Source organism: Coffea eugenioides, chromosome 10, assembly GCF_003713205.1.
Source record: "Coffea eugenioides isolate CCC68of chromosome 10, Ceug_1.0, whole genome shotgun sequence".
Lineage (NCBI taxonomy): Eukaryota > Viridiplantae > Streptophyta > Magnoliopsida > Gentianales > Rubiaceae > Coffea > Coffea eugenioides.
Genome location: NC_040044.1, coordinates 33,950,765 through 33,972,667, shown reverse-complemented (window position 1 = coordinate 33,972,667; position 21,903 = coordinate 33,950,765). Strand labels below are relative to the sequence as shown.

The 21,903-nt window shown below is 32.3% G+C and overlaps 2 protein-coding genes across 3 annotated transcripts; both read left to right on the top strand.

The window, feature by feature from the left end:
* The first annotated feature begins 2,296 nt into the window (after positions 1-2,296).
* On the top strand, positions 2,297-4,409 carry LOC113749522 (peptide deformylase 1B, chloroplastic). Of its 2 annotated transcripts, none has more exons than XM_027293287.1 (6): positions 2,297-2,565; positions 2,678-2,816; positions 2,954-3,146; positions 3,238-3,348; positions 3,865-3,927; positions 4,072-4,409. In XM_027293287.1, exons 1-6 carry the CDS (start codon positions 2,322-2,324, stop codon positions 4,174-4,176), a joined length of 855 nt encoding a protein of 284 aa, XP_027149088.1. In that variant the 5' UTR covers positions 2,297-2,321; the 3' UTR covers positions 4,177-4,409. The 2 variants fall into 2 exon arrangements, with proteins under 2 accessions (XP_027149088.1, XP_027149087.1); XM_027293286.1 differs by having other exon boundaries at positions 2,675-2,816.
* Positions 4,410-14,561: 10,152 nt separating this feature from the next.
* Positions 14,562-21,321, top strand: LOC113749076 (UDP-galactose transporter 1). The gene is made up of 5 exons (XM_027292725.1): positions 14,562-14,891; positions 16,602-16,851; positions 17,114-17,321; positions 19,390-19,621; positions 20,801-21,321. The coding sequence occupies exons 1-5, from the start codon at positions 14,778-14,780 to the stop codon at positions 21,020-21,022; spliced, it is 1,026 nt and encodes a 341-aa protein (XP_027148526.1). The 5' UTR covers positions 14,562-14,777; the 3' UTR covers positions 21,023-21,321.
* The last annotated feature ends 582 nt before the right edge of the window (positions 21,322-21,903 follow it).

Here is a 21,903-nt window from a genome sequence, read left to right as displayed (position 1 = left end):
GGAGGAATACAGTCAAATTCAACATAGACCAGCACAAGTGAGCATTTCAGAAACAGAAGCAACTTTAAGACAGGAACAAAGGGTTGTACAAGAAGAAAATATACTAGAAATAGGTATGGAAGTAGGACAACACAAAGAAGGTCAAAACATGGGGATAGGGATCTTTGCTGTAAACAAGCTGAACTAGTTACAAGCAACATGGAAATTGAGGGAAAGCAGTACTGGCTCGATGATCCTGGACTACTTGTAGGCCATTAAATCGGCTTTGAGTAAGAGCAAGGAACAAGGGTGGGAGTTTGTCAAAGTCTATATATCATGCATCCAAGTCCTAAGTCTAATTGGAAAACCATCCTCAAGTGACATTAGAATTTCTGCATATCTGGACGACATCAAAGACTTTAACTCAATGTTTAGGAAATGCTCATTTGACCATATTTTGAATAGAATAGACTAAGTAAAAGGTTGAGCAAACTAGCTCAAAACATAGTTCTTGATAAGGAATTCTTAGATTCTCATTGTTTTAGTACACTTTTGTATAGCTCAATACAAGTCCCTGGTCACAAAGTGTATTTTACTTTCTGTCATTAATAAAATCTTATATCGTTTCAGGGGGAAAAAAAAAAAAGCAAGGCTTAAAGGTATCTTCAAGATGTTTGCTGCATCCTTGTTGAAGGTTTTGAATATCAGGGGTCTATTCCACCTATGATTCACAATCAATTCTTCCACTTTCAGTAGGCTGTAGTTCAGAGGCCTACAAGTAGTAGGCTTTCCTTCCTGATTTCCTGGGATCCGCTTGTCTTCCCATATTCTAATACTTCTTCCATTTTCCACCTTTTTCTTGGTTCCTTTCTCTACAGACCAATTTAAGAATACGTCTCAAGTTTTAACTTCACTAAAATTTAAGAATACGTTGTATGAAACGAGCAAACTGCACATATAACTCCAATGATTACAAACAAATTTGCATGTATGATTAAAATTAAATTGCAGTTAAACCATAGTTATTAAACCCGGTCCAGGGAGGAACCTGGTGAAAGAGGTGGGTCAACGGGTTACTGGTTCAACCAATAGGTGAGTGATCCAACCGGTGGGTCACTAGTTATACTTAAATATTATGTCTCATAATTTTTATATGGTTGAAACTATAATAAACTATGTTATAGTAAATATTCAGTTAGTCCAATTTATTATAGAATTATTAATTCTTATCAGAATTAGCAAAACCTAAATTTAATTAGTAATCCACCAAACTTCAAGTATAAAATTTTATCTAAGTGTAATTATCTAATTTATTTACAAATTTTAAGTACAAAAGGTTATTAAGAATAATATTTGTATTTAAAATGAATTGTGTAATATGTTATTTTTTGAATCCATTTTATAATTTATAGAATTTAGGGAATAATAAAATTTTATTAAAAGATTCCAAAATAATTTTGTTTTGAAGAAATAAAATAAGAATAAAAGTCTAATATATAATATAGAAGGAGTAAATAAGTGCCAAATGCGCAGTTGGACTAGTGGTGAATGCACTAGTGGTGGTGAATGTACTTAGACTTCGAGGTTCGAATCGACATTGGAATATCTTCTACAATTTTTTAACCAAAATTGGGTTCCTTACAAAACCGTCCGGTTCAACCGAGTTGAACCGGTTGAACCGCCAGTCCGTTGAAAAGTCAACGGATTTCTTGCATAAACGATCCAATTACAAATTCAATCCGGTTTCATGGCTAGTTCATCGGGTTGAACGGTTGAACCATCGGGCCGAATCGGGTTTAATAACAATGAGTTAAACTACAATAGTATTTCTATCATTTTATAAATTATTAAAAATTTTGGCATGCAATATAAAGCTTTAAAGTTAATTATATGCGTAATGTGAGATACAAAATTTGCTTGAGGCATTAAATTTGGAGAGATTTTTTTTCTGAAATTCTTTGAATTTTGGAGTCTGTGAAAAAAAAAACTCTACCTCGAACAAAGAGCATAATTAAAGAAAAAAAAATCAAATAATCCTCTATCCAAACACACTCATACATTCTAAACTTCATTTTTTAAGCAAATTATTTTCAAAAGAAAAAGGAATAAGAAAAAAATTAAATTTTCATATCAACATCTTTCCAAACATACTCATACATCCTAAACTTTATTTTTAAAGCAAATTATTTTCAAAAAGAAAAATGAATAAGAAAAAATTAAATTTTAATATCAACATTCAACAACCAAGATGGAGCCACATAAAATCGCTGCCCAATGCGGACGCATAAAATCTCGTCCCATGATTTAAGTATCAACTCTGGGACGGCGTGCTAGTTTTTGCAATGGCTGGAGCGACCTGGCTCTACTCTTCCCCATTTTCTAAAGCTCTACTGTCGAAGCTTCCCGGCACCGCCACCATTGCTCCCTCCATTTTCCGCCGTCTCCACCGCTTCACTCCGACAAATCCCTTCAACTATTCTTCGACATCCCCTCATAAACCTCCCGGAATGGCAGCAGGTGTTCGTGCTCAGGCCAGAAGAAGCTTCTCTTCTTCTTCCAAAGTAAAAGAGGACGAATTTGCCTCTGGTAAGCATCCCCAACTCGAGCCATGTTTTCTATGTTTCTAGTTTTCCCCTTAAATTTTATGCATTTCTAGCTTATACCCACGAAATTGTATGCTTATTTCTGTTGTTAGCAGTGGCTGATTTGCAGTTTGAGGCACCCCTTAAAATTGTGGAATATCCAGACCCGATATTGAGAGCAAAAAATAAAAGGATCAGTACGTTTGACCATAACTTGAAGAAGTTAGTAGATGAGATGTTCGACATAATGTATAGGTAAAGAATTTGGCTTTTTTAGCAGAAAATTCTCTGAATTTGTTGCTGTTTTAGTGGGTTTCTTGAGTTCTTTGCTGAATTGTTGAGATTTTAGGAACCGGTAAAAATAGTTATTGGTTTTCCTTTTTCGTTAATAGGACTGATGGGATTGGGCTTTCAGCACCCCAGGTGGGAATTAATGTTCACCTTATGGTGTTTAATCCGGTTGGTGAACGTGGGGAAGGAGAGGAGATTGTTCTTGTGAATCCGAAAGTTAGTAGATATTCGAGGAAAATTGGTCCTTATAATGAGGGCTGTTTGTCCTTTCCGGCGATTTATGCTGATGTTGAGGTATGTGTTCATTTAAGTTTGTTGAAGGTAATAATGCAATTGTGTTTTCCTACGAGATTTTAATTGCTCTTATTGTTTTTTGTTTGTGTAGAGACCGGACTCTGTGACAATCGATGCACAGGACATTAGTGGCAAAAAATTTGCATTTAACTTGACGGGACTTCCTGCAAGGGTGTTTCAGCATGAATATGATCATCTTCAGGTAGTCTTGTTTATGCATATGTCCCTGTAATTGGTTCAGAAAGAGCCTGAAATATTATGTCCAAATGTTCACCATTGATGGTCTGTGAAGTTGGGATGAGATGAGATGGATATCCATCATAATTGTGAAAAAGCTGAGCTTTTCGCATCCCAGTAGTTCATTAGTTTATTGCCGTCATGAGCTTTGAACCTGTAATTTGGTTAACTTACTCATTACTGTTGTTTGGACAACTTCGACCACAAAATTGTGACCCGGAAATGTACCAAATTCTCATTGTTTATGGCTTAAAAACTACAACTGACTGCCCATGTTGACGGGCCAATCAGCAATACCATTCTGGTCTTCACATTGCATGCCTGTTTTCAATTGCAAACAAAATATACTGAGTGGTTAATCTAGTTTAGGAGTATTGTTTGACTCAAAGATGGTGGTTACCTTGACCATGGAGGCAAGGACACTAAGCTTCATTTTCTGCTTCTTTCTAGTTTATATCCTAAATTACATTCTGCTTTGCAGGGAATACTTTTCTTTGATAGAATGACAGACGAAGTTCTTGAAAGTATCAGTGCGGATTTACAGGTGAATAGTCAATAGAGTTATTACATATTCCAATATTTACAGAATATTTGTTGAATGTGGATATCTTTTTTTGTTTAACCTTTTAGCTTCAACTAGCCTGGGATGGCAGAAATAGATTGTATATTATAATTTCTACTTGCACAGGCCTTGGAAAAGAAATATGAGGGGAGAACTGGATTGCAAAGCCCTGAAAGAATAGATGCTCGAAGAAGAAGGAAGACTGCTATTGGGTTTGGAAAATCACGATAGGCTTGGTATACTTAGTTAGGTTCACAGATTTTGTATTACCATGTAGCTGATTTTGGTATTTTGATGCCACAAATTCCCTATTTTTTGTTTTTCCTTTTTCTTTAGGAAAATATAGTGTGCATTCTGGATTTAGTTCTGTACCAACCGCACCTTAACAATATGTTGTGCAATTCAGAGATACCTGTTTGTATTGTCAACAGATCGTGTATATACTATTCTTTTGATTTTCCATTTTTCGATCCTTCATCACACTGCTTCAAGTAATTGAGAATTTGCTGTGTTGGTGGCTGTCAATTTGAAATGGCATGCAAATTAAGAAATTTGAGCAAGACAAACACCGTATTGTTAGTGTCATTAACTCTTGCCTGAATTATGTAGCTACATTTCATCTTTGTGTAAGATTTCTCTTCTCTGAATTTGTCCATCTGAAACACTTCCTGCTGGTATTTCCTAACATTGTGGAGTGGTACCCTGTGGCAGGATGTTTGTTTAGATAGGACAGCAAGTTTATTAAGGTACCCAGTTTAAGTGCTGTATTTTTACCGTCCACTGTCATTCACTTCTCTAAATGTTCACCATAAAGGCTTAACCACTGGATACATAATATTAATTCATCAACCTTTCACCCTTTGATGGAGCAGATGTGCTTGGCAAGTGTTAGTAATGCTGTCTCTTTTTGTAAATTCTTTTGCCAAAAAAAAAACCCTGCATTCTTGCTCTAATACTGTATTTTTTTGCTTCAATTTAAGCGTCTCATTATTTATATTTTGCTTCACTTTATGCGTTAGAACTGAACGAAGGGGGTGCACTTGGTGATCATGATGAGCTAAAGCCATTGCAGAAAGTTTTTGTTTGATACCACGTATTTGCTGACCTCCTTGGCTGCTTTCTCATTTTGCCAAGCATTTCTAAATGCATGATCTAAAATTGGTAATGACGAGTAAGAGGTGTTGGGTTAATTTCACTTTACACCTCTCAACTGTACTCGAATTTTTATTTTGATTTCTAAACTTTAAAATGAAACACTTTAATTCCTAAAATATAAAATTTGTACCACTTTAGTGCATAATATATAGGGTTATTATCACTTTACCGCCTTAACATTTAGTGCTACTATTAATTTCCCCCCTTAACGTTATCTTTTAGTCACTTTACCCTCAAAACTAACGGTCAAACTTAACGGAGTTTGTTAATTAAAGTGAAAAGACATATTTAATCCTTAAAATTATTATCACTTTACCACCATAAAATATAGTCTCATTATCAATTTATCCCCTAGAGTTATTTTTTAGACAATTTATCCTACCATTAAACTAACTTAGTAAGTTAAAAAATTTTAGAAGAAAATACCCTCCTCTTTGCATAATAAAAATAATAAAAAATTTAGAGTGACTCTTCTCCTTTTTAGTATCAAGAAAAAAAGTCAAAGTATTAATTTCTTTCTTCTTGACAATCTTATTAATATTGAAAAAAAATTGAAAGATGGAGAGGAGGAGGGGGATGGGGAGAGAGAGAGCTTAATTCTTTTCTAAAAATTACAAATAAAAAGAATTAAATACTTTTCTTATTTTAAAATTATTCACTTTTTTCTTTAACCACCAAATTCCAATCATAATCTCGACAACCTTAAAATAATACAATATTGTTAGACTTTTCTTTATTTTCTTTTTTTGGCAAAATCTAATTTTTTGTCTCCTTCTTTCCTATCTCTTTTTCTTTTCCTAGTATTAATAAATGTGAAAAAAAGAAATTTGAGAAAACCCTTTTATTTTTATGTTTGTCGATCTCTTAAAGTGAAAAAAAGGAAGAATAACCATTCCAACTTTTTTATTTTTAATTATATATAAAAAAAGGATAAATATATTTAAAAAATTTTGACCATACTAGTTAAATTAACGATGAGGTAAAATGCCTAGAAAATAATGTTAGAAACTAAAGTGATTGTATCACTATAACCTAAATGAATAAAGTGATGATAACAATGCAGTAATGCTATAAAATAAAAGGATATTTTTGTCCAAAATTTCTTAACATGCTGAATTGAATTACTTATGGGGGTAAAGTGACTAAAAGATAACGTTAGAAGATAAACTGATAGTAGTGATATAGTTTAAGGGGGTAAAGTGATAATAATCCTAATATATAAAATTTAATTCACTTTAGGCTCAATTTGGGAGTTTAGGATAGAAAAGAGAAGAAGGGAAAACTTAAGTTACGAGAGAAGAGAAGAGAAGAGAAGGTATTGTTATGTTAATTGGGAGTTTTGAGAATTAGTGGAATGATTTTATATATGAAAGTCGTTAAATATTTGTTTAAGACCTTTTTAAGAATAAAATAGGTATTTTAAAAAAATTTCACAAGTTTCCTCTAACTTTCTCTCCATTTCTCTCCAATTTGAGAGGAAAAATTTTGCCTACCATTCATCCTCCAATTTTCTTTCTTTTCTTTCTTAATAAAAACTCACAAACAAAAGAAAATCAAACTTACTCTTCTTTCCCTTTCTTTTCTGTCCAAATTCTCAACTCCCAAATGAAGCCTTAGTTCTTAAAGTCTAAAATTTGCTCCGCTTAGATATAAAATTTGTTTCACTTCCATCAACAATTTTACTTAAAAGTGATAACCTTTATATTTTAGGTACTAAAGTGTTTTCATTTTAAAATTTAGAGATTAAAGTGAAAATTCGAATATAGTTGAAGGGTGCAGATGAAATTAACCAAAAGGCGGCTTACCAAGACATTTTTGTTTGCAGGTCAATGGAAACCAAATCTATAGTATATTTATTTCATTTCATGAAAGTATGCCACTCATTTCATATTTCATAGTATAACAAAGAACTTTAAATAATCCTACATGATCCATTTACATATAACAAAGTACAATTTTCAATGAGAAAACACATATTTAATATTTTAGAAAAACACATAATGGTAAGAACCACCTACGTCAAACTGCTCAATTGAAGGGATTCTTAATGTATTCTTTAACTTGTTTCAAATCTCTAACCTATTACATAGATACCTTAATTAGTTCATATATCCTATCCTTAAAGTGCTCATTCTATCTTGGATAACCTTAGAAAACATGGCTAAACATTTTTGTAGAGAGTATCTGATGAGTTTCCTAAAATGGAAGGTTTCCTTTTTTAAAAAAAATTTCCTAATTTAGAAAGTTTTCTTTTTTTTTTTTTAGAAAAAGCCATAATTTGGTTATCCATATAATAAGCATTATTTATCTATTTATTCATTTATTTATACATTAACTTAATTGCTTATTTGTTTATTTATTTGTTCATTGTAGAAAAGGCTCATCTTAGTTAAAGTCAATTTAAATTTGGGTTTGGACTTAGAGTTGAGTCGAACCATAAAAATATATTTCTTTTTACTTGATTTGGACTTAGAAAAAAAATGTTAAACCCTTGATATTAATATTGGGTTTATTTATTAAAACTTTAGTTATTAAATTAAAATTTGGGTTTCAAGACTCGCTTAAAATAGACTCGTATTGAAAATATTTCACTATTGTTCTTAAGCTCTATAAAACAAAAGTCCATTTTATTTAATTGGATAAGTTTAGTTGGGCCATAAAGTTATTCTTTAAATATATTATATGGCCCATTCTTTAAATATATTAGTTGGTTTTATCTAGGGGGGGTGGTAATAACAAAATCATAGTCCAATTGCTTTTGGCCGAACCTACTTCAGTCAATATTCACCCTAAACCGCAAAATTTAAGGTGTAAGCCCAACAACTACTTAGCCCACTCCATAATAATCCAACCTATCTCTAAATTTTTCTTGTTTTCTGATTCAACCCCACCAGTTTCCCTTCATTCAACTAAGGCCCAAAACAATTACCATTATTTCTAAATTCTACCCCAAAATTTGCAAAACCAAAATTAAGTTTTCTTTATTCTACCAAGAACATTTAAATGAGAATCAACACTAATTATGGCATAACATATCCATTTTTCTATAAATGTAAACATTGAAGTAGATTAAATATAATAACAAAGTGAATGATACATGTAAATAAAATAATTTTAATTTATAAAAAAAAAACCTAGTTGATCAAAATTTGATGCTAAATCCCCTTTAAGATTGTCCATATTTCTTTCTTCTCCCACACTTCAGTATTCTTAATTTGGTAAGGGCTTTCTAGGATACGTAAGTTTATCAAATGAAGATGAAGAGGGAAGTTACGTTACTTGTTGAGGAGAAAATAGATTATATGGAGTCAATTAACTAACCTGCAGGAGTACGATTTAGTTAACTATCCCATTATCTGGTAGTGGTTGAGTAGAAATAAGTTGTTGGGAATAAATTCTTCAAAGGCATAAATAGATTATTAATTTGTTGTTCAGTAATAGAATATCATATTTTTAGTTTCTCAAATAGTTTCCAAAAAAATTCCAAAAATTTTGGGGTTTTCCACAGAAATGATGAAGAATTGCACCATCAATTTGCAGATTTTGTGCTTACAAACTCTTAGGTAAATAATTCATTCTCTCTGTGCTTGCCCTTTCTGAGTCACTTTCTGATGTTAGTTTAGAAAACACTTTCATATTCCCAAGTGATGATAGTCAAAAAAGTGTTACGAGTACAGCAGATGATTTGCAATCCTATCAGGTCGAGTTCCATTCCTAGCCCATTATCTGCCAAATTTGGTCCTTAGCCACTAATTGTGTCACCCATTTATTTTTCTTTATTGGAACTTTTCCTCTTCCTAATTGATGATCTATGATTCTATATGTATGGAGCCCTTCAACCTAGACATAGTGTGAATATCAACATGATGGCAAGCTGATGCCTCGCGTGGTGCACTTGTTCTTGAACTCAAACTATGAGTTTTAATCGATGGGATTGGGAAAATTCAGCATTAACAAGTAGATAGATAATTAAAGGATAAAACCATCCCGTGGAAAAGTCCAATGGACCAGTATTTCAAGAAAATATTTACTTGACTTAAATTTCATATTAATCTTTAGTATCTCGAGTATATAAAACATCTAAACTAGACCTAAAAATAAATAAATAAATACATAAATAAAATAAAAAGAAAAAATTACGGGTATAATCTTCACGAGGCGCCTTGAGATTTGAAAATTTATGATAAGCTCCTTCATCTAAAAGTGATACTTAGGCCCATTAAATTCATTTCCAACTAGAGGTTTTCTCAGTGAGTAAGAAATTAAAAGTTTAAAGTTTACAGATTTGTTACATTTGTTAGCTGAATTTCGAAATCTACAATGGCTGGAAATTGCCTTATTTTCAATTTTTGGCAATGATTCTACTTTTTCCCTCAACGTTTAAAATTTTCTAGTAGGCCACTCAAGTTATTAATTTTGGTTCTAAATGGTCCCTCCCAGCTAAGTCTAAGTGTTGTGGTCTTCATTTTGCTTCTTGAGGTTTAATTTAATGTCTATGATCCTTTTCTAATATTAAGATACGGTATATAAGCTCTATTAAATAGTTTTGGTTAAATATTTAATGATTGAATAATTTGACTATTTTAACAGTGTCTATTAGATTTTTAAACTTTTGGAGTTGGTTTTATAATTGGTCCCTGGGGCCAAATCCAATTAAGGTAAATTTCATTATTCCATAGTAAGATTTGGTTTGATGTTAAATACCTAGATTGACCTTCCCAATTTCACAAGATAGTCAAATATTTTCTACTTTATTTTGGAGAAATATTAAAATGTTGACTACTTTAACAAACAAAAAATGACAAAACAACTCTTTTAACAAGTTTTACTCAAGCAAATTGCATTCTAATATATTTTTATGAATAATATCCTTCTTTCAGGGATTAATAAAATTATTTAAATTTTAATGACGAACTTTCTGAAAAAAGATTAAATTATATAGTATCTATGTAACTAAAAAACTAAATAAAGAAGAAAGCGAGAACAAAACAAAATGCAGGGACACTTCATAATTTTATTGTCAAATTATTATCTTCTTTGTAGTGTTGACTATAAACAATACAACATTGTTAAAAGAAAAAACTATTTTTTATTTATTTTCATTAAAAATCATTATATGTGTCATTTAGGTTTATTAGACTTCTGATCAAATACTAATGATGATGACACACTATAACAATAAAAAATATTATCATAATTTGTAAGCATAAGGTAATATTAATCTTGAATTTATATGCATAAGGTAATACTAAACTTGTTATTTGTCAATGAATAATATTTCATTTCTTTTATTGGTTTAGATAAATTGTTAGAAGGATAATACTGTCATCTTCTGTTGGTCAAATTAATCAACTCTTAAATTTCAGCCAAAACTACGAAAAAAGGGATAAATATGCCTTATTTTAAATCATGAGGAGGAAAATTATCATCAAATCAAAGCCCAAGGCTTGGAGGAGCAGTCAGTGCTAAACTTATAAGTTGAGGGGACTTAATAAGACATTTTTAAAAGTTGAGGACTAAATAAGATCATTGATAAAAAATTCAAGATCTATTGAAGTTATATTGTAACGTACTGACTGAATCTTTAATCAACCACTAATAGAAAATGTCTAATGCCATTATTTAAACGTTAATTATTGTTAAAAAAGCTCAAATGGTCTTAGTAAAATTACCTAAAACAACTTTTCCCCGGTGAACAGTATCAACTAGAAGCAACCTAATTGAATTCAAACGTCACTTTTGCAAGCAAAGTGTTTTTCCTTCTATTCTAAGATACATATTCTTCTCCATGTGCATTTACTCGGTTTTCTACAATGGCACTATTTATTTTCTCTTCCATGTGCGTTGCTTCATGGTTCACGCCCATCTCCCCTATTTCATCATAGAATTTGGAGTTCTATATAGTTGTGCTGACTTTTGCTATCTCATTGCAAATTTAAGCAAATTACATGTGCATGAATCCCAAAGATTTGTTTTTTTTATATAAAAAGTAAATTTTATTAACGGATTCCTGGAAATCGTCTAGCACGATTTGATTTATATATATCACTACTCTAATGATAGGTTAAACATGCAGCAGAAAATAGAAATACCAGATCTGCAATTTAACAAATACAATAAATTTGAAAAATTATGAATATATCTTTAAATCCCAAAAAATTGTGAAGTGATAATAAAACAAGGAATAATGTTGATTTTTAATATCATGAGGTTCAAAATCCTGTTTTTACCTAGAGTAGATTCTTAGGGCCATTTGCACTACACAAATTGGATTAGCCTAGTGTACGAGTTTTTTAAGGGTAATATATATATTCGATGGTAATTAACCAACTATAATAGTGCCTATTGGATGCTCCAAGTCCAAGGACAGATTACGCGTGAAGACACTTTTGACAAGGAGGATGGCTCCTAACTGAAATTTCTTCCCATTACGGGAATACTTTGGCAACTTAATGACTAACATTAATTGTACCCCCACCGAGGTGCATACGATAGAGTAAAATTCAAAGTTCAAGAATTGTTAATTATATATAAAAAAAAAAAGCAAGTTGTGACCTAGTAATTAGTATTTTTACAAGTAATTTTTGTTTAATTGCCTAGGAAAATTAGGAAAAATGGTGGAGGAAAGTTGAACCAAAAAAAAAAAAAAACCTTGGAGAAAAGGTAATGAGAGCCAACTAGGGTCTTCATTCTCTAGTTACTAAGTTAAATATTAGACGGGTAAAGTAAATAACAAAAGTTTACATTTATGAAAAAGAAAATCTATATGTTTATGAAAAAAAAATGATAGTTCTCTTTTTCTTTTCTCTTTAATTTTATAGAAAAATTCCTATTCTTTTGATTTTCTCACTCTAGGTCTGACAAGATTAAATTTATGTCCTCTAGCGGAAGAAATTTCTATTGTAATTATACTTATCTTTATTATTTTCAAACTATAATCATTTCACTAAATAGGACTTTTCTCTTGTAGCAATCTCAAATAAAAAAAGAATGAAGTTCTTCTTTGTTCTCTTAAACTAGGAGATGTAAAAAGAACTGCAGTTTTTTCTTTACAAATGATAATATGTTTCACAATTTGTGATCACATAATTAGGAAATGGTGTTTTCCCTCAAAAGAAGATTAAGAGACGGGATTGCCTAAGAAAATCATGGAAAGTGCACAATCATTTTTGTTATTCTTGATTTTTAGTCACTTTTTTTTTTCCTTTTTAACGTAAAGGCTCGGTTTGGATGATTGTATTTTAGGGTGGAATTTTGAAAAATTGTACTTTAACACCTATGTCGACAAATGACAAATGCATTTTTTGAAATCAAAAGGTGGCCGAAAAATATGTTTGAAGTTGATTAAAAGGCATACATTTGAAATATAGTGCAAAACATGGATATTTTGGATCCCTACCAAAAGAAACAAGCTTCTTTATAATAATCAAATAGACCTTTATACCTACACCCAAATACCTTTTTTTTTTTTTTTGGTCAAACTGTTGTAGGTTTAGGAAATTAGGTTTTGCTTCCCTAACCTACATATTTTGTCTATCTACGGAATTCTCATAACTCCTACAAAATGGTAATAAATTGGTAATTTTATTATAGCCAAGTGGTTTAAATTCTTATTTATTCCCTACGACCTTCTCTCACAAAACTTTGAAAATGATATTACTATAAAATTGCTGCAATGACTAAAATTAAGTGGTAACTAATATTAGATCTAGTTAAGGGACACAAATATAACTCAATAATTAATTGAATTAATTTTTGTAGTATATATTGAGTCTTTCGAACTTTGCCTACAAGTACTCGTTAGTTAGTGCACCTAACTTTCTATTTCTTAAATAAGGGTATAGTTGTCAAGGTTTCTTATCGTATAACAGAAAACAAATTAAAATAAAAGGTTTCGTTCTATCTTTCTTTTTTTTTTCTTTCCTTTTTTTATGCCTTTTTTCAGGGTGGAAAAGGAAAAGAAAACACTAATTGCTAGTGTGTTTAACGTGACTAGATATCATAATACCAAACGGAAACAAAGGCGTGAAGATTGTGAACTAATCTTGACGTTTGGTAAACAAAAGAAATCACGAAAATGGTACATTGCATCAAGATTGCATAGTGCTCTTTGTAACATATGGAATCAACGTGAAACCGGAGAGCTAAATACAAGTGCGTATTGGTCATTTTGCACTAAAAGGGAAGCTGATAAAACTTAAATCTAAAATATGAAATTCTAAGTTGTTGAATGAATTGTTGAATATTAACATTTGAGCGTATTTTGCTTAAAATGATAAGTAAATAGTTTAACACTTATTTTTTGAAATAAGTTTTGCCTAGTTAATTCAGAACAATTTAATTAATTAAGATGGTCTTTTTTTTATTATTATTATCAAACGCATTTGAACAAGGTCTAAATCCAGTAAATTTAAATACTGAATTGGGCTGTCTAACATGACCTAAATCTTCACTTTATACAAGTTTTCGGTAATAATAACACAAATCATCAATATTATTAGTACAAAGTTACCATTGTGTGAAAAGTATGGATTCAAAATGAAGGGATATGAAGATCAATGCATCAAAAGTTGGTTTTTTAAATGAAACGTTATGAATTTAAACTCTACAATTCTTAATCTTTTAATTCGTGAATAACTACATTATGATGCCTTATATTCATAATTATCCAAAAAAACTTGTATTTTTCTTGGGTAAATATTATGGATTATTCATCTAATAGTGGAATAGCAAAACTTCAAATTGAATTAATTATTACTTATTATGTGGGCATCCCATAATTTTAAACCAAACCAGCTCAACAGTTCAACCCAACTACTTCACCTTACCATTATAAAATTTCAAATGCATCAAAATTTAAAAATAAAAATGAATTTCATCATAACTTTTAAGAATTAATCTTTTCTATACTATTATTATAAGAATTAATCATCTATACACTAACACTGCATATACTTTCACCATTAGATGCATGACACATAATTTAAATTTGAAATTCAAATTCAAATTTGCATATGTATTATACATCCAATCGTACTAGTGTATACACTATCAGTGTATATAAAAGATTAACTCTTATTATAAATATTTTTTTTATTTGGTAGGCATTCAAATTCACTCGTGCAATAAAAAAAATTCTTTATAATAATAGTATAATATAAATAATTTAATTTTAAATAAAAACTACATACTATGTATTCATTATTCACAATTGCAGGTAATTATGTAAAAAGAATTAATCAAACTTCTAAACATAACCTAAAAGAAAATACAAAGACACCAAAATTTACGAACAACAAAAGAAATCCTACGTTGTACAGTACAAATCAAGAAACCAAACCACACCCTTTATCTCTCTCACAACTCTTTTTTTTTTCTTTTTTCTTTTTTCTTTTTTGCCTTTTTTCTCCCCTTTTTTAAATAGCCTTTACTAATAAGGAGAAGAAACGCAAGTTTTCTAGTCCTTCTCCATACTAAGCTGGCGAGTACCTATTACATCATGACCTCTGAGGAGCTTTCCCACCTTCCTAGTTACCACCGCTAGTCGAGAAACAAGCCCAGAATTCTTTGAAATTGAATATAGCAATAGCATTCTTGAATTTGAGTTGATTGGATTGGAAACATTGGAGGGATTGGAGGAGGAAGTAGGGGGAGTTTTGGAGATTTGAGAGGCAGAGATGGAGGGGACTGGGAGTTTATATGATTGGACTGTAATTCGATCCATTTTGGCTATAATTCAATGGTGGGGCTTCAATGTCACTGTTATTATCATGAATAAATGGATCTTTCAGGTATTGTATTCCCGCTTTTTTTTCCCCTGTTTTGGGAGGTTTAGTTTATTGGGTTTTCTGAATTCTTCTTAAATTTTTTCTGGGCTTGTTCTGCGTTTCGTTTTCTTTTTCTGTTTTCATGTATGGTTAATTTGTTAGCTGCTGATTCCACCCCCAGAAAAGAAAAAGAAAAAGAAAAAGAAAAAGGATCAATTGGGGAAGAATTTATTGGATAGAGTTTATGATTTGTTTTGATTTGTTTAGTATTGGAAAGTTATTAGTTAATTCAGGCTAGTAGTTAATTGGTTTCTGGTGATTGATGTTGGTTAATGGCTTAATCCATATCTGTGTTGTCAGCTGCCTGATTGTTGTCTCTGTTTTCTCTGAATTTTTCCTTTTCTTTTCTTGAGAAATCAAAATAAAGTACTTTGCTTTTCAAATTTTTTTGAATTGTAGCTGAAGGAGGAGGAGAATAGATACTATTTACTGACTGCTTTTTGTTGTTGTTTTTCCACAGCCATGGAAACAGACAAGGCTGATTTTTATTAATTGATATGAGTGATTTCATGATCCATGATTGCTTATCATACTAAGGACATGTAATATGTTAGATCTGTGAGTGAACTTGGTTAGTGGTTGCAATTATTTTAACTGCTGTGATTCAGGCTTCGATTTATATTTTGCCTTGCCTAAAATATCAGCTGATCTTATATATAAATGCTTTTTGAAGTGATTTCCGAGAAAGGTAAGTGGTAACCGACTGATTTGACTTCGAGCTTTCACACGGACGTGATATTTGATAATCACCTCAGAGCATCCTGAACTAGATCTAATTTGAGCATCTTGAATGGTTGTTAGAGCCTACATGGCATATGGATCAAGACAGCAACTTTGTTGCATAAACTAGCTGCCTTTAATCTCAAGTGCATGTAATTAGTTCAACTTATCAGTTAGGATCACTGTTTTTAGGTTGTGATGCGAGGATCTTGAAGAGAGTGCAGACATAGCCTTCCACCATTTCGAATTTGGAGGCGAGGAGCATATCCCCACATATTTATTTCTTGTGTTACATATTTTACAGAGAAAAGATTTTTCTCTTACGGTAGATGATTAGAAAAATAAAAGGTACTCTTTATTAAAATTTTAGATTGTTTGATGATGGTTGAATATGATCAATTAATTTTTATGCCTTTTTGGGTATCGTTGATCATTCAGAAGTGTACATTTATCAGCTTGAAATCAGTTGTGATTTTTTGTCTTTAGGACCTCCCCCACCCCACACCACCGAAAAAAAAATTTGAGGAAGTTCATTTTGGAGTTATTGGAAAGCATTAATGTTGATAAATTGCTTTATGTGTATGACCATGTGAATGAGCTATTTGCATTTTTCCACTTAAGTTCTTTTCTTTGCATTGATTGAAGATTATCCTTTGGAGCAAATCCTGTGAATCGATTCTTGAATATTCTTGGCGATGTAACTTTTGACTCTGGTGATTGTGATTACTAGCTGCTGTTAACCATCGTTGAGCTTATACTCTTTATGAGCAAAATTATGTTGGGCAAGGTCGAGGAGATTAAATACCATCTTTTTCTCATTTCTTCCAGTCAAATGTGTTTGTTTCCATCTTTTTGATGCCTGAATGTGAATGTTTCCATCTTTTAAGTACCTGTACGATATTGCAATAGTTCATAATCATGTATTTTTTTTATTTCTTTTTCCCACTCTTACAGAAACTGGAGTTTAAGTTCCCCTTGACGGTGTCATGTGTACACTTTATCTGCTCAGCTATTGGTGCATACCTGGTAATCAAGGTGCTAAAACTCAAGCCTCTTATTGTGGTGGACCCTGAAGATCGATGGAGAAGGATCTTTCCAATGTCCTTTATCTTTTGCATAAACATTGTGCTGGGAAACGTTAGTTTGCGTTACATACCGGTTTCTTTTATGCAAACCATAAAGTCCTTTACTCCGGCAACAACAGGTGAGAAAACAGTCTACTATATAATGGAAGCTCAGAATATTAGCATGACAAGCTTTTTTAAAAAAGTATTCATTATATCAAATAGGAAAAGTCTTCAATTAGGCAAGACCTTGTGCTTTTCATACCCTATTCTTTCCTACCCTGTGGCTCTTCTTCAGATGATATCAAAAAGCATAAGTATTTATTCATTTCTTCTGTATTTTATTCCTGTAAAACTTATAAATTAACTGATGCTGCGTCACATTCCATCCATTGGGACTAGTTTTTCTGCAGTGGCTAGTTTGGAGAAAATACTTTGACTGGAGAATATGGGCATCATTAGTTCCCATTGTTGGAGGAATTCTTCTTACTTCTATCACTGAGCTAAGTTTCAATGTCTTCGGCTTCTTCGCTGCCTTGTTCGGCTGTCTTGCTACCTCTACAAAAACTATCCTCGCAGAATCTCTGCTTCATGGTTACAAATTTGACAGGTATCCTACAGTCCCATCGCATTACAACACCACCCCCCCCAAAAAAAAAACAAAAAAAAAGCCAAAAAGAGAAAGAAAAAGATAAAAGAAAAGAAACAAAAAAACACTCTGAGCAATACAGAGAATGTTATAATTGATATTAAAAATAAAAAATAATATATTGATGTTTCTCTCTGGGTTGCATAAGCTTGCTTATAGATACTGCCCTGAAGACTAGATAGTCAATTTCCTGCGGTGGGTGAACAAGAAGTAAAATAATTGCTTAGGGAGAAAGGAAAGTATATATTCTAGGAAGTAACTAAATTGTTGAGCATTTGATGGTGCTTCATCATTTTGTTGTGGCTGTTGTTAGTTGTGGTTATTGTTGTTTATGAGGATGCCTTATCTTAGAAATTCATGGATGATAATTGATTTGTGACAATAAAATTCTACCATTATGTGGAGTTACTGTTTATAATTACATGTGAGGTAGCCACACTCCCAGTAGTTGCTGTTACAGCATGTCAAATCCCACAAAGTTCTTTGTTGTATGCTTCTGGTTTGATTCCTACTACTCCAACATGGACATGGCACAATGAGGAATCCAATTATGAAGCTACAATTTACTAAAGGAAAGGCCCCAAGTTTTATGCTTGAACAGCCTTAATGGTGAATTTATAGATTTAGATCTTAATCATTAAATTTTTGTTTGTAAATGTGCTGCCACATGTTTCCTATGCCCTATATTTGACTCTGGATATTGTTGATTAATACCACCAGTAAGCGGATCATGTTTCAGAAAAGCTTTAAAAGTACCTTTGTAATGATGATATAGCACGTGGGTTGCTGCTACAGGGAAAATTCAAATAAGAACACTGTGGTATCTGTGAGTCTTTTTCAATACAGGATCTTCCTGATAGTCAGTAAGGGGGGCTTTCATTTAATAGTATGAGGATGTCTACGGTGTTAATTTGGTCATCTGAACTCCTGCCTGATTGATATTTTATTAGAAAATATTAATACATCCAACCAGTGTGATTGAAAATGAGGATTTTAAATTATCCAAATCTTAAAAAGCTGTAAACGAAGCTAAGATTCTGCTGTTGACTAAATGTAGAAGGAAACAATCGACTACGTGTACATTCAGACTGATATTTGTCGAACATGGATAAGCTGTCGTTCCTGGTTTTCATTTTGTTCCTTTATTTGATTTCCATTTCTCCTAATATTGGACTATTATGCGTCATCTATCCTCCAATTGATGGGCCTTTAAATTTGCTTATTTGAGTTTTAAGGGAAGAGGTGAAAATTTTGTGCTTACATAGTTGTGGCACAGTAAAGATTATTCATGGTTATCATCAATACGCAGATTCTTATTGGTACTTATTTGAAGATGATTTGAATAGAAGAATACAAAAAATGCATGTCAAGGCTTGACTGGGTTTTGCCCCTTATTTTGAAAACCAGTTTAGTTAAGTTGTCAAGTGCTTCAATTAACAACTGTTAAGGATCTTAGTCTCCAAATATCTTAAAACATTCACTCAAGAGCAGTGGTCCATGCACTGTACCAATCAGGCAGCCTAGGCTGAGAACCAAGATCAATTTATATTTTTGGTCAAGTCATCTAGATAATGAGCATGGGTACCTGTTTTCCAATTCTATAAAACCTGGTCCCTTCTCTAACCGAGATGATTTGGGATAGCTTGACTGGGTTTGGAAGGAAGGATAATGTTGCACTGTGGCCGCCCCTACTAAGGTGGACCACGGGGTGGTTGGTGAACTAGTGGAGGGGTGAGATTTTGTTTTGGGAAATCTGAACATCTGTCTTTTTCACAGATGGTCCTGTTGTCAAAACCAGTTACACGTGAGTATTCCCCTGACAACATTCAGGGTGTATGATAACAGCTTTTACTAGTTGTTGCTCTATTTGTCTAATCTTTGAATTTTTTAGTTCATTACACCTTGCCGGACACGCACCCCACCCCCCCCCCCTTTTCTAAAGATGTATTTTGGATATTTGATAGTTTATATTTCTTTTGATGCAAGTTTGAGTTTTTATTAATTGAGGTTTATTCCATGCAATCTCTAGCATAAACACAGTATATTACATGGCACCTCTTGCAACAATGATCTTGGCTGCACCAGCTCTAGTGCTTGAAGGATCTGGAGTGGTGGAATGGTTCCGCACACATACTGAGCTTGTCTCACCACTAATTATTATCTTTGGCTCTGGAGTGTTAGCGTTCTGCCTCAACTTCTCCATCTTTTATGTCATTCACTCTACAACTGCGGTCACATTTAATGTGGCTGGAAATCTTAAGGTGAGAGCGAAAATCTCCATCCTCATGCATAAATTTGTTAATAATAACAATTAATGACAACTAGCATATCATTAGAATCATCTGTTGTCATGGAATGACTTATGCCACCCTAAATTCTTGCAAATGTGGCAAGTAATTTTTCGAGAAGTGTATGCAAAATATACGTGATTACTAGTTTTTAAATGCCTATAATAGTTTTTCTGCTATTGTACCTGAAGCATTTATGACTAAGAAATGGCAATATTAGAATTCTTTTAACATAAGCATGCATCATCATTTTTGGGGGGAAGAGGGGGGGAGATAATCTTTTAACATAAGCACACATTGTTTGCTCATGAAGTTGATGTCCCTTTCATTGAGGACAACTATTAAATATCCCACATTTTTTATCTGAAATTAATCTGACTGGGTTTCTATGCATTGCTTCACTTGAATGATGTGGCTTGACAGGCAGGGAATTTACTTGGCAGTTGTGAGGTCACCCTGGATAAAAAGAATGATTACATTGCTAGTTAGTACTTCAATTATCAAACTTTTCATAAATATATTTTTTGTTTCTTTTACTTTTTCCAATTTTTTTTTCTGGGTTAGGGTGGAGGTGGGGAGAAGAGGGGAGTTGTCGTTTCCAATTGTTGGGTTCAGGTTTTAAACTAAGCAGTAGTGCTTCTACAAATCACATAATTATGGTTGCTTAGAGGAAACTTTTGGTTACTTGCAGTGGTCATTGCCTAATTGCTAATGAGTTTTAAGCTTTACTTTGGAATGCAAGAGCCATTCAATACGTCCAATCTCGAAGACTGGAAATTGCATTACTGCCTTTTGAAGCATTTAAATTTGGAGATCTTATAATACCAAATATATAAACTTGAGCAATCCATGAAAATGAAAATACCATTTGACTTCTAACTTGTACACACACGATAATTAATATGCTCGCGGTGTAACACTAAAATGGTTTCAAGTGCAAAACATGGAAAGGGAAACTATTTATGCATGCACAAGCACTAGGGTGCCTATGACAGCAATTGATACGAATTTAAGATTACATGCACATTTTGAACCAATCTTTCTGAAACCATTCTGCTTTACTATGATAATTTGTTTGCATGGGTTAAAAACATGTCTATATCTTTTAGATATTTTACTAAAAGTTTGTTAACATGAACTTTGTCCCCGTAGGTTGCAGTTGCTATTACATTTTCGTGGCTCATCTTTAGGAACCCAATTTCACTTATGAATGCTGTTGGATGCACGGTGACGTTAGTAGGATGTACATTCTATGGGTATGTGAGACACAAGCTATCGCAACAGACCCCAGGAACACCTCGTACACCTCGGACTCCCAGGAACAAAGTCGAGTTGCTTCCTCTCGTTAATGACAAACTGGATGACAAAGTTTGATATTAGTGGTTGAGCTTTAGTGTCACTGCTTAGTTGGGAGTACAGATTTAGCAAATGAATTCACAAGAAAAAAAAAAAACATTGCTTCTCTTCTTTGTCTGTAAAATTCCATTCAGTTATCATAGCCTTTTTGTTTCTTTGATCTCATTTCTGAGGATTAGATCTATACAGATACATTTGTTTATTAGAACAATTAACCTTTTTATCAGCAAGTACATGTTCTTATTGAATTGAATTTTATCGTGCTGTAGATCATTTGCTTGTTAAGGATGGTTGAAAAGTACTTTTGAGGGAGTCCAGTGAACTTGTGATTACCAAAAATTGACTATTCTCCCTGGTTGAAAATTGTTGTGATACCTTTAACTAGCCCATAAGAAACCAGGGGAATGAGTTACAATAACCCTGCTAAATGGTAGTGCTATTTGGTTAACCATTCATTGCATTTCTTTGCCGGATCAATGACACAGGTCTTATTTGACAATTCAATTCAGCACTTAATGAATTTAAATCTTAATGTGTTTAGATGCGTTTGATAACAAAAAATGAAACATCTGAATTAATTAAGTGACACTGAATTTTAGTACTTAACAATTCTGTAATTCAATACATTCAAACTTCAAATTTTAGATTTCAGTTTTCGAACTTTAATTTTACCAAATGCGCCCTTAGGCCTTGATTGATAACTGAATTATTTCAATTGTATCAAAAGCACTGTTAGGCCCTGTTTAACCCAATTGAACATTTAAATTTAATGAGTTCAGATCTTAATATGTCGTTTCATAACGAAAAATAGAATATTTGAATTAATTAAGTGGCACTAAATGTTTTAGGCAAAATTTGCTCCAAATAATAAGTGATAAACTATTTACTTATTATTCAAT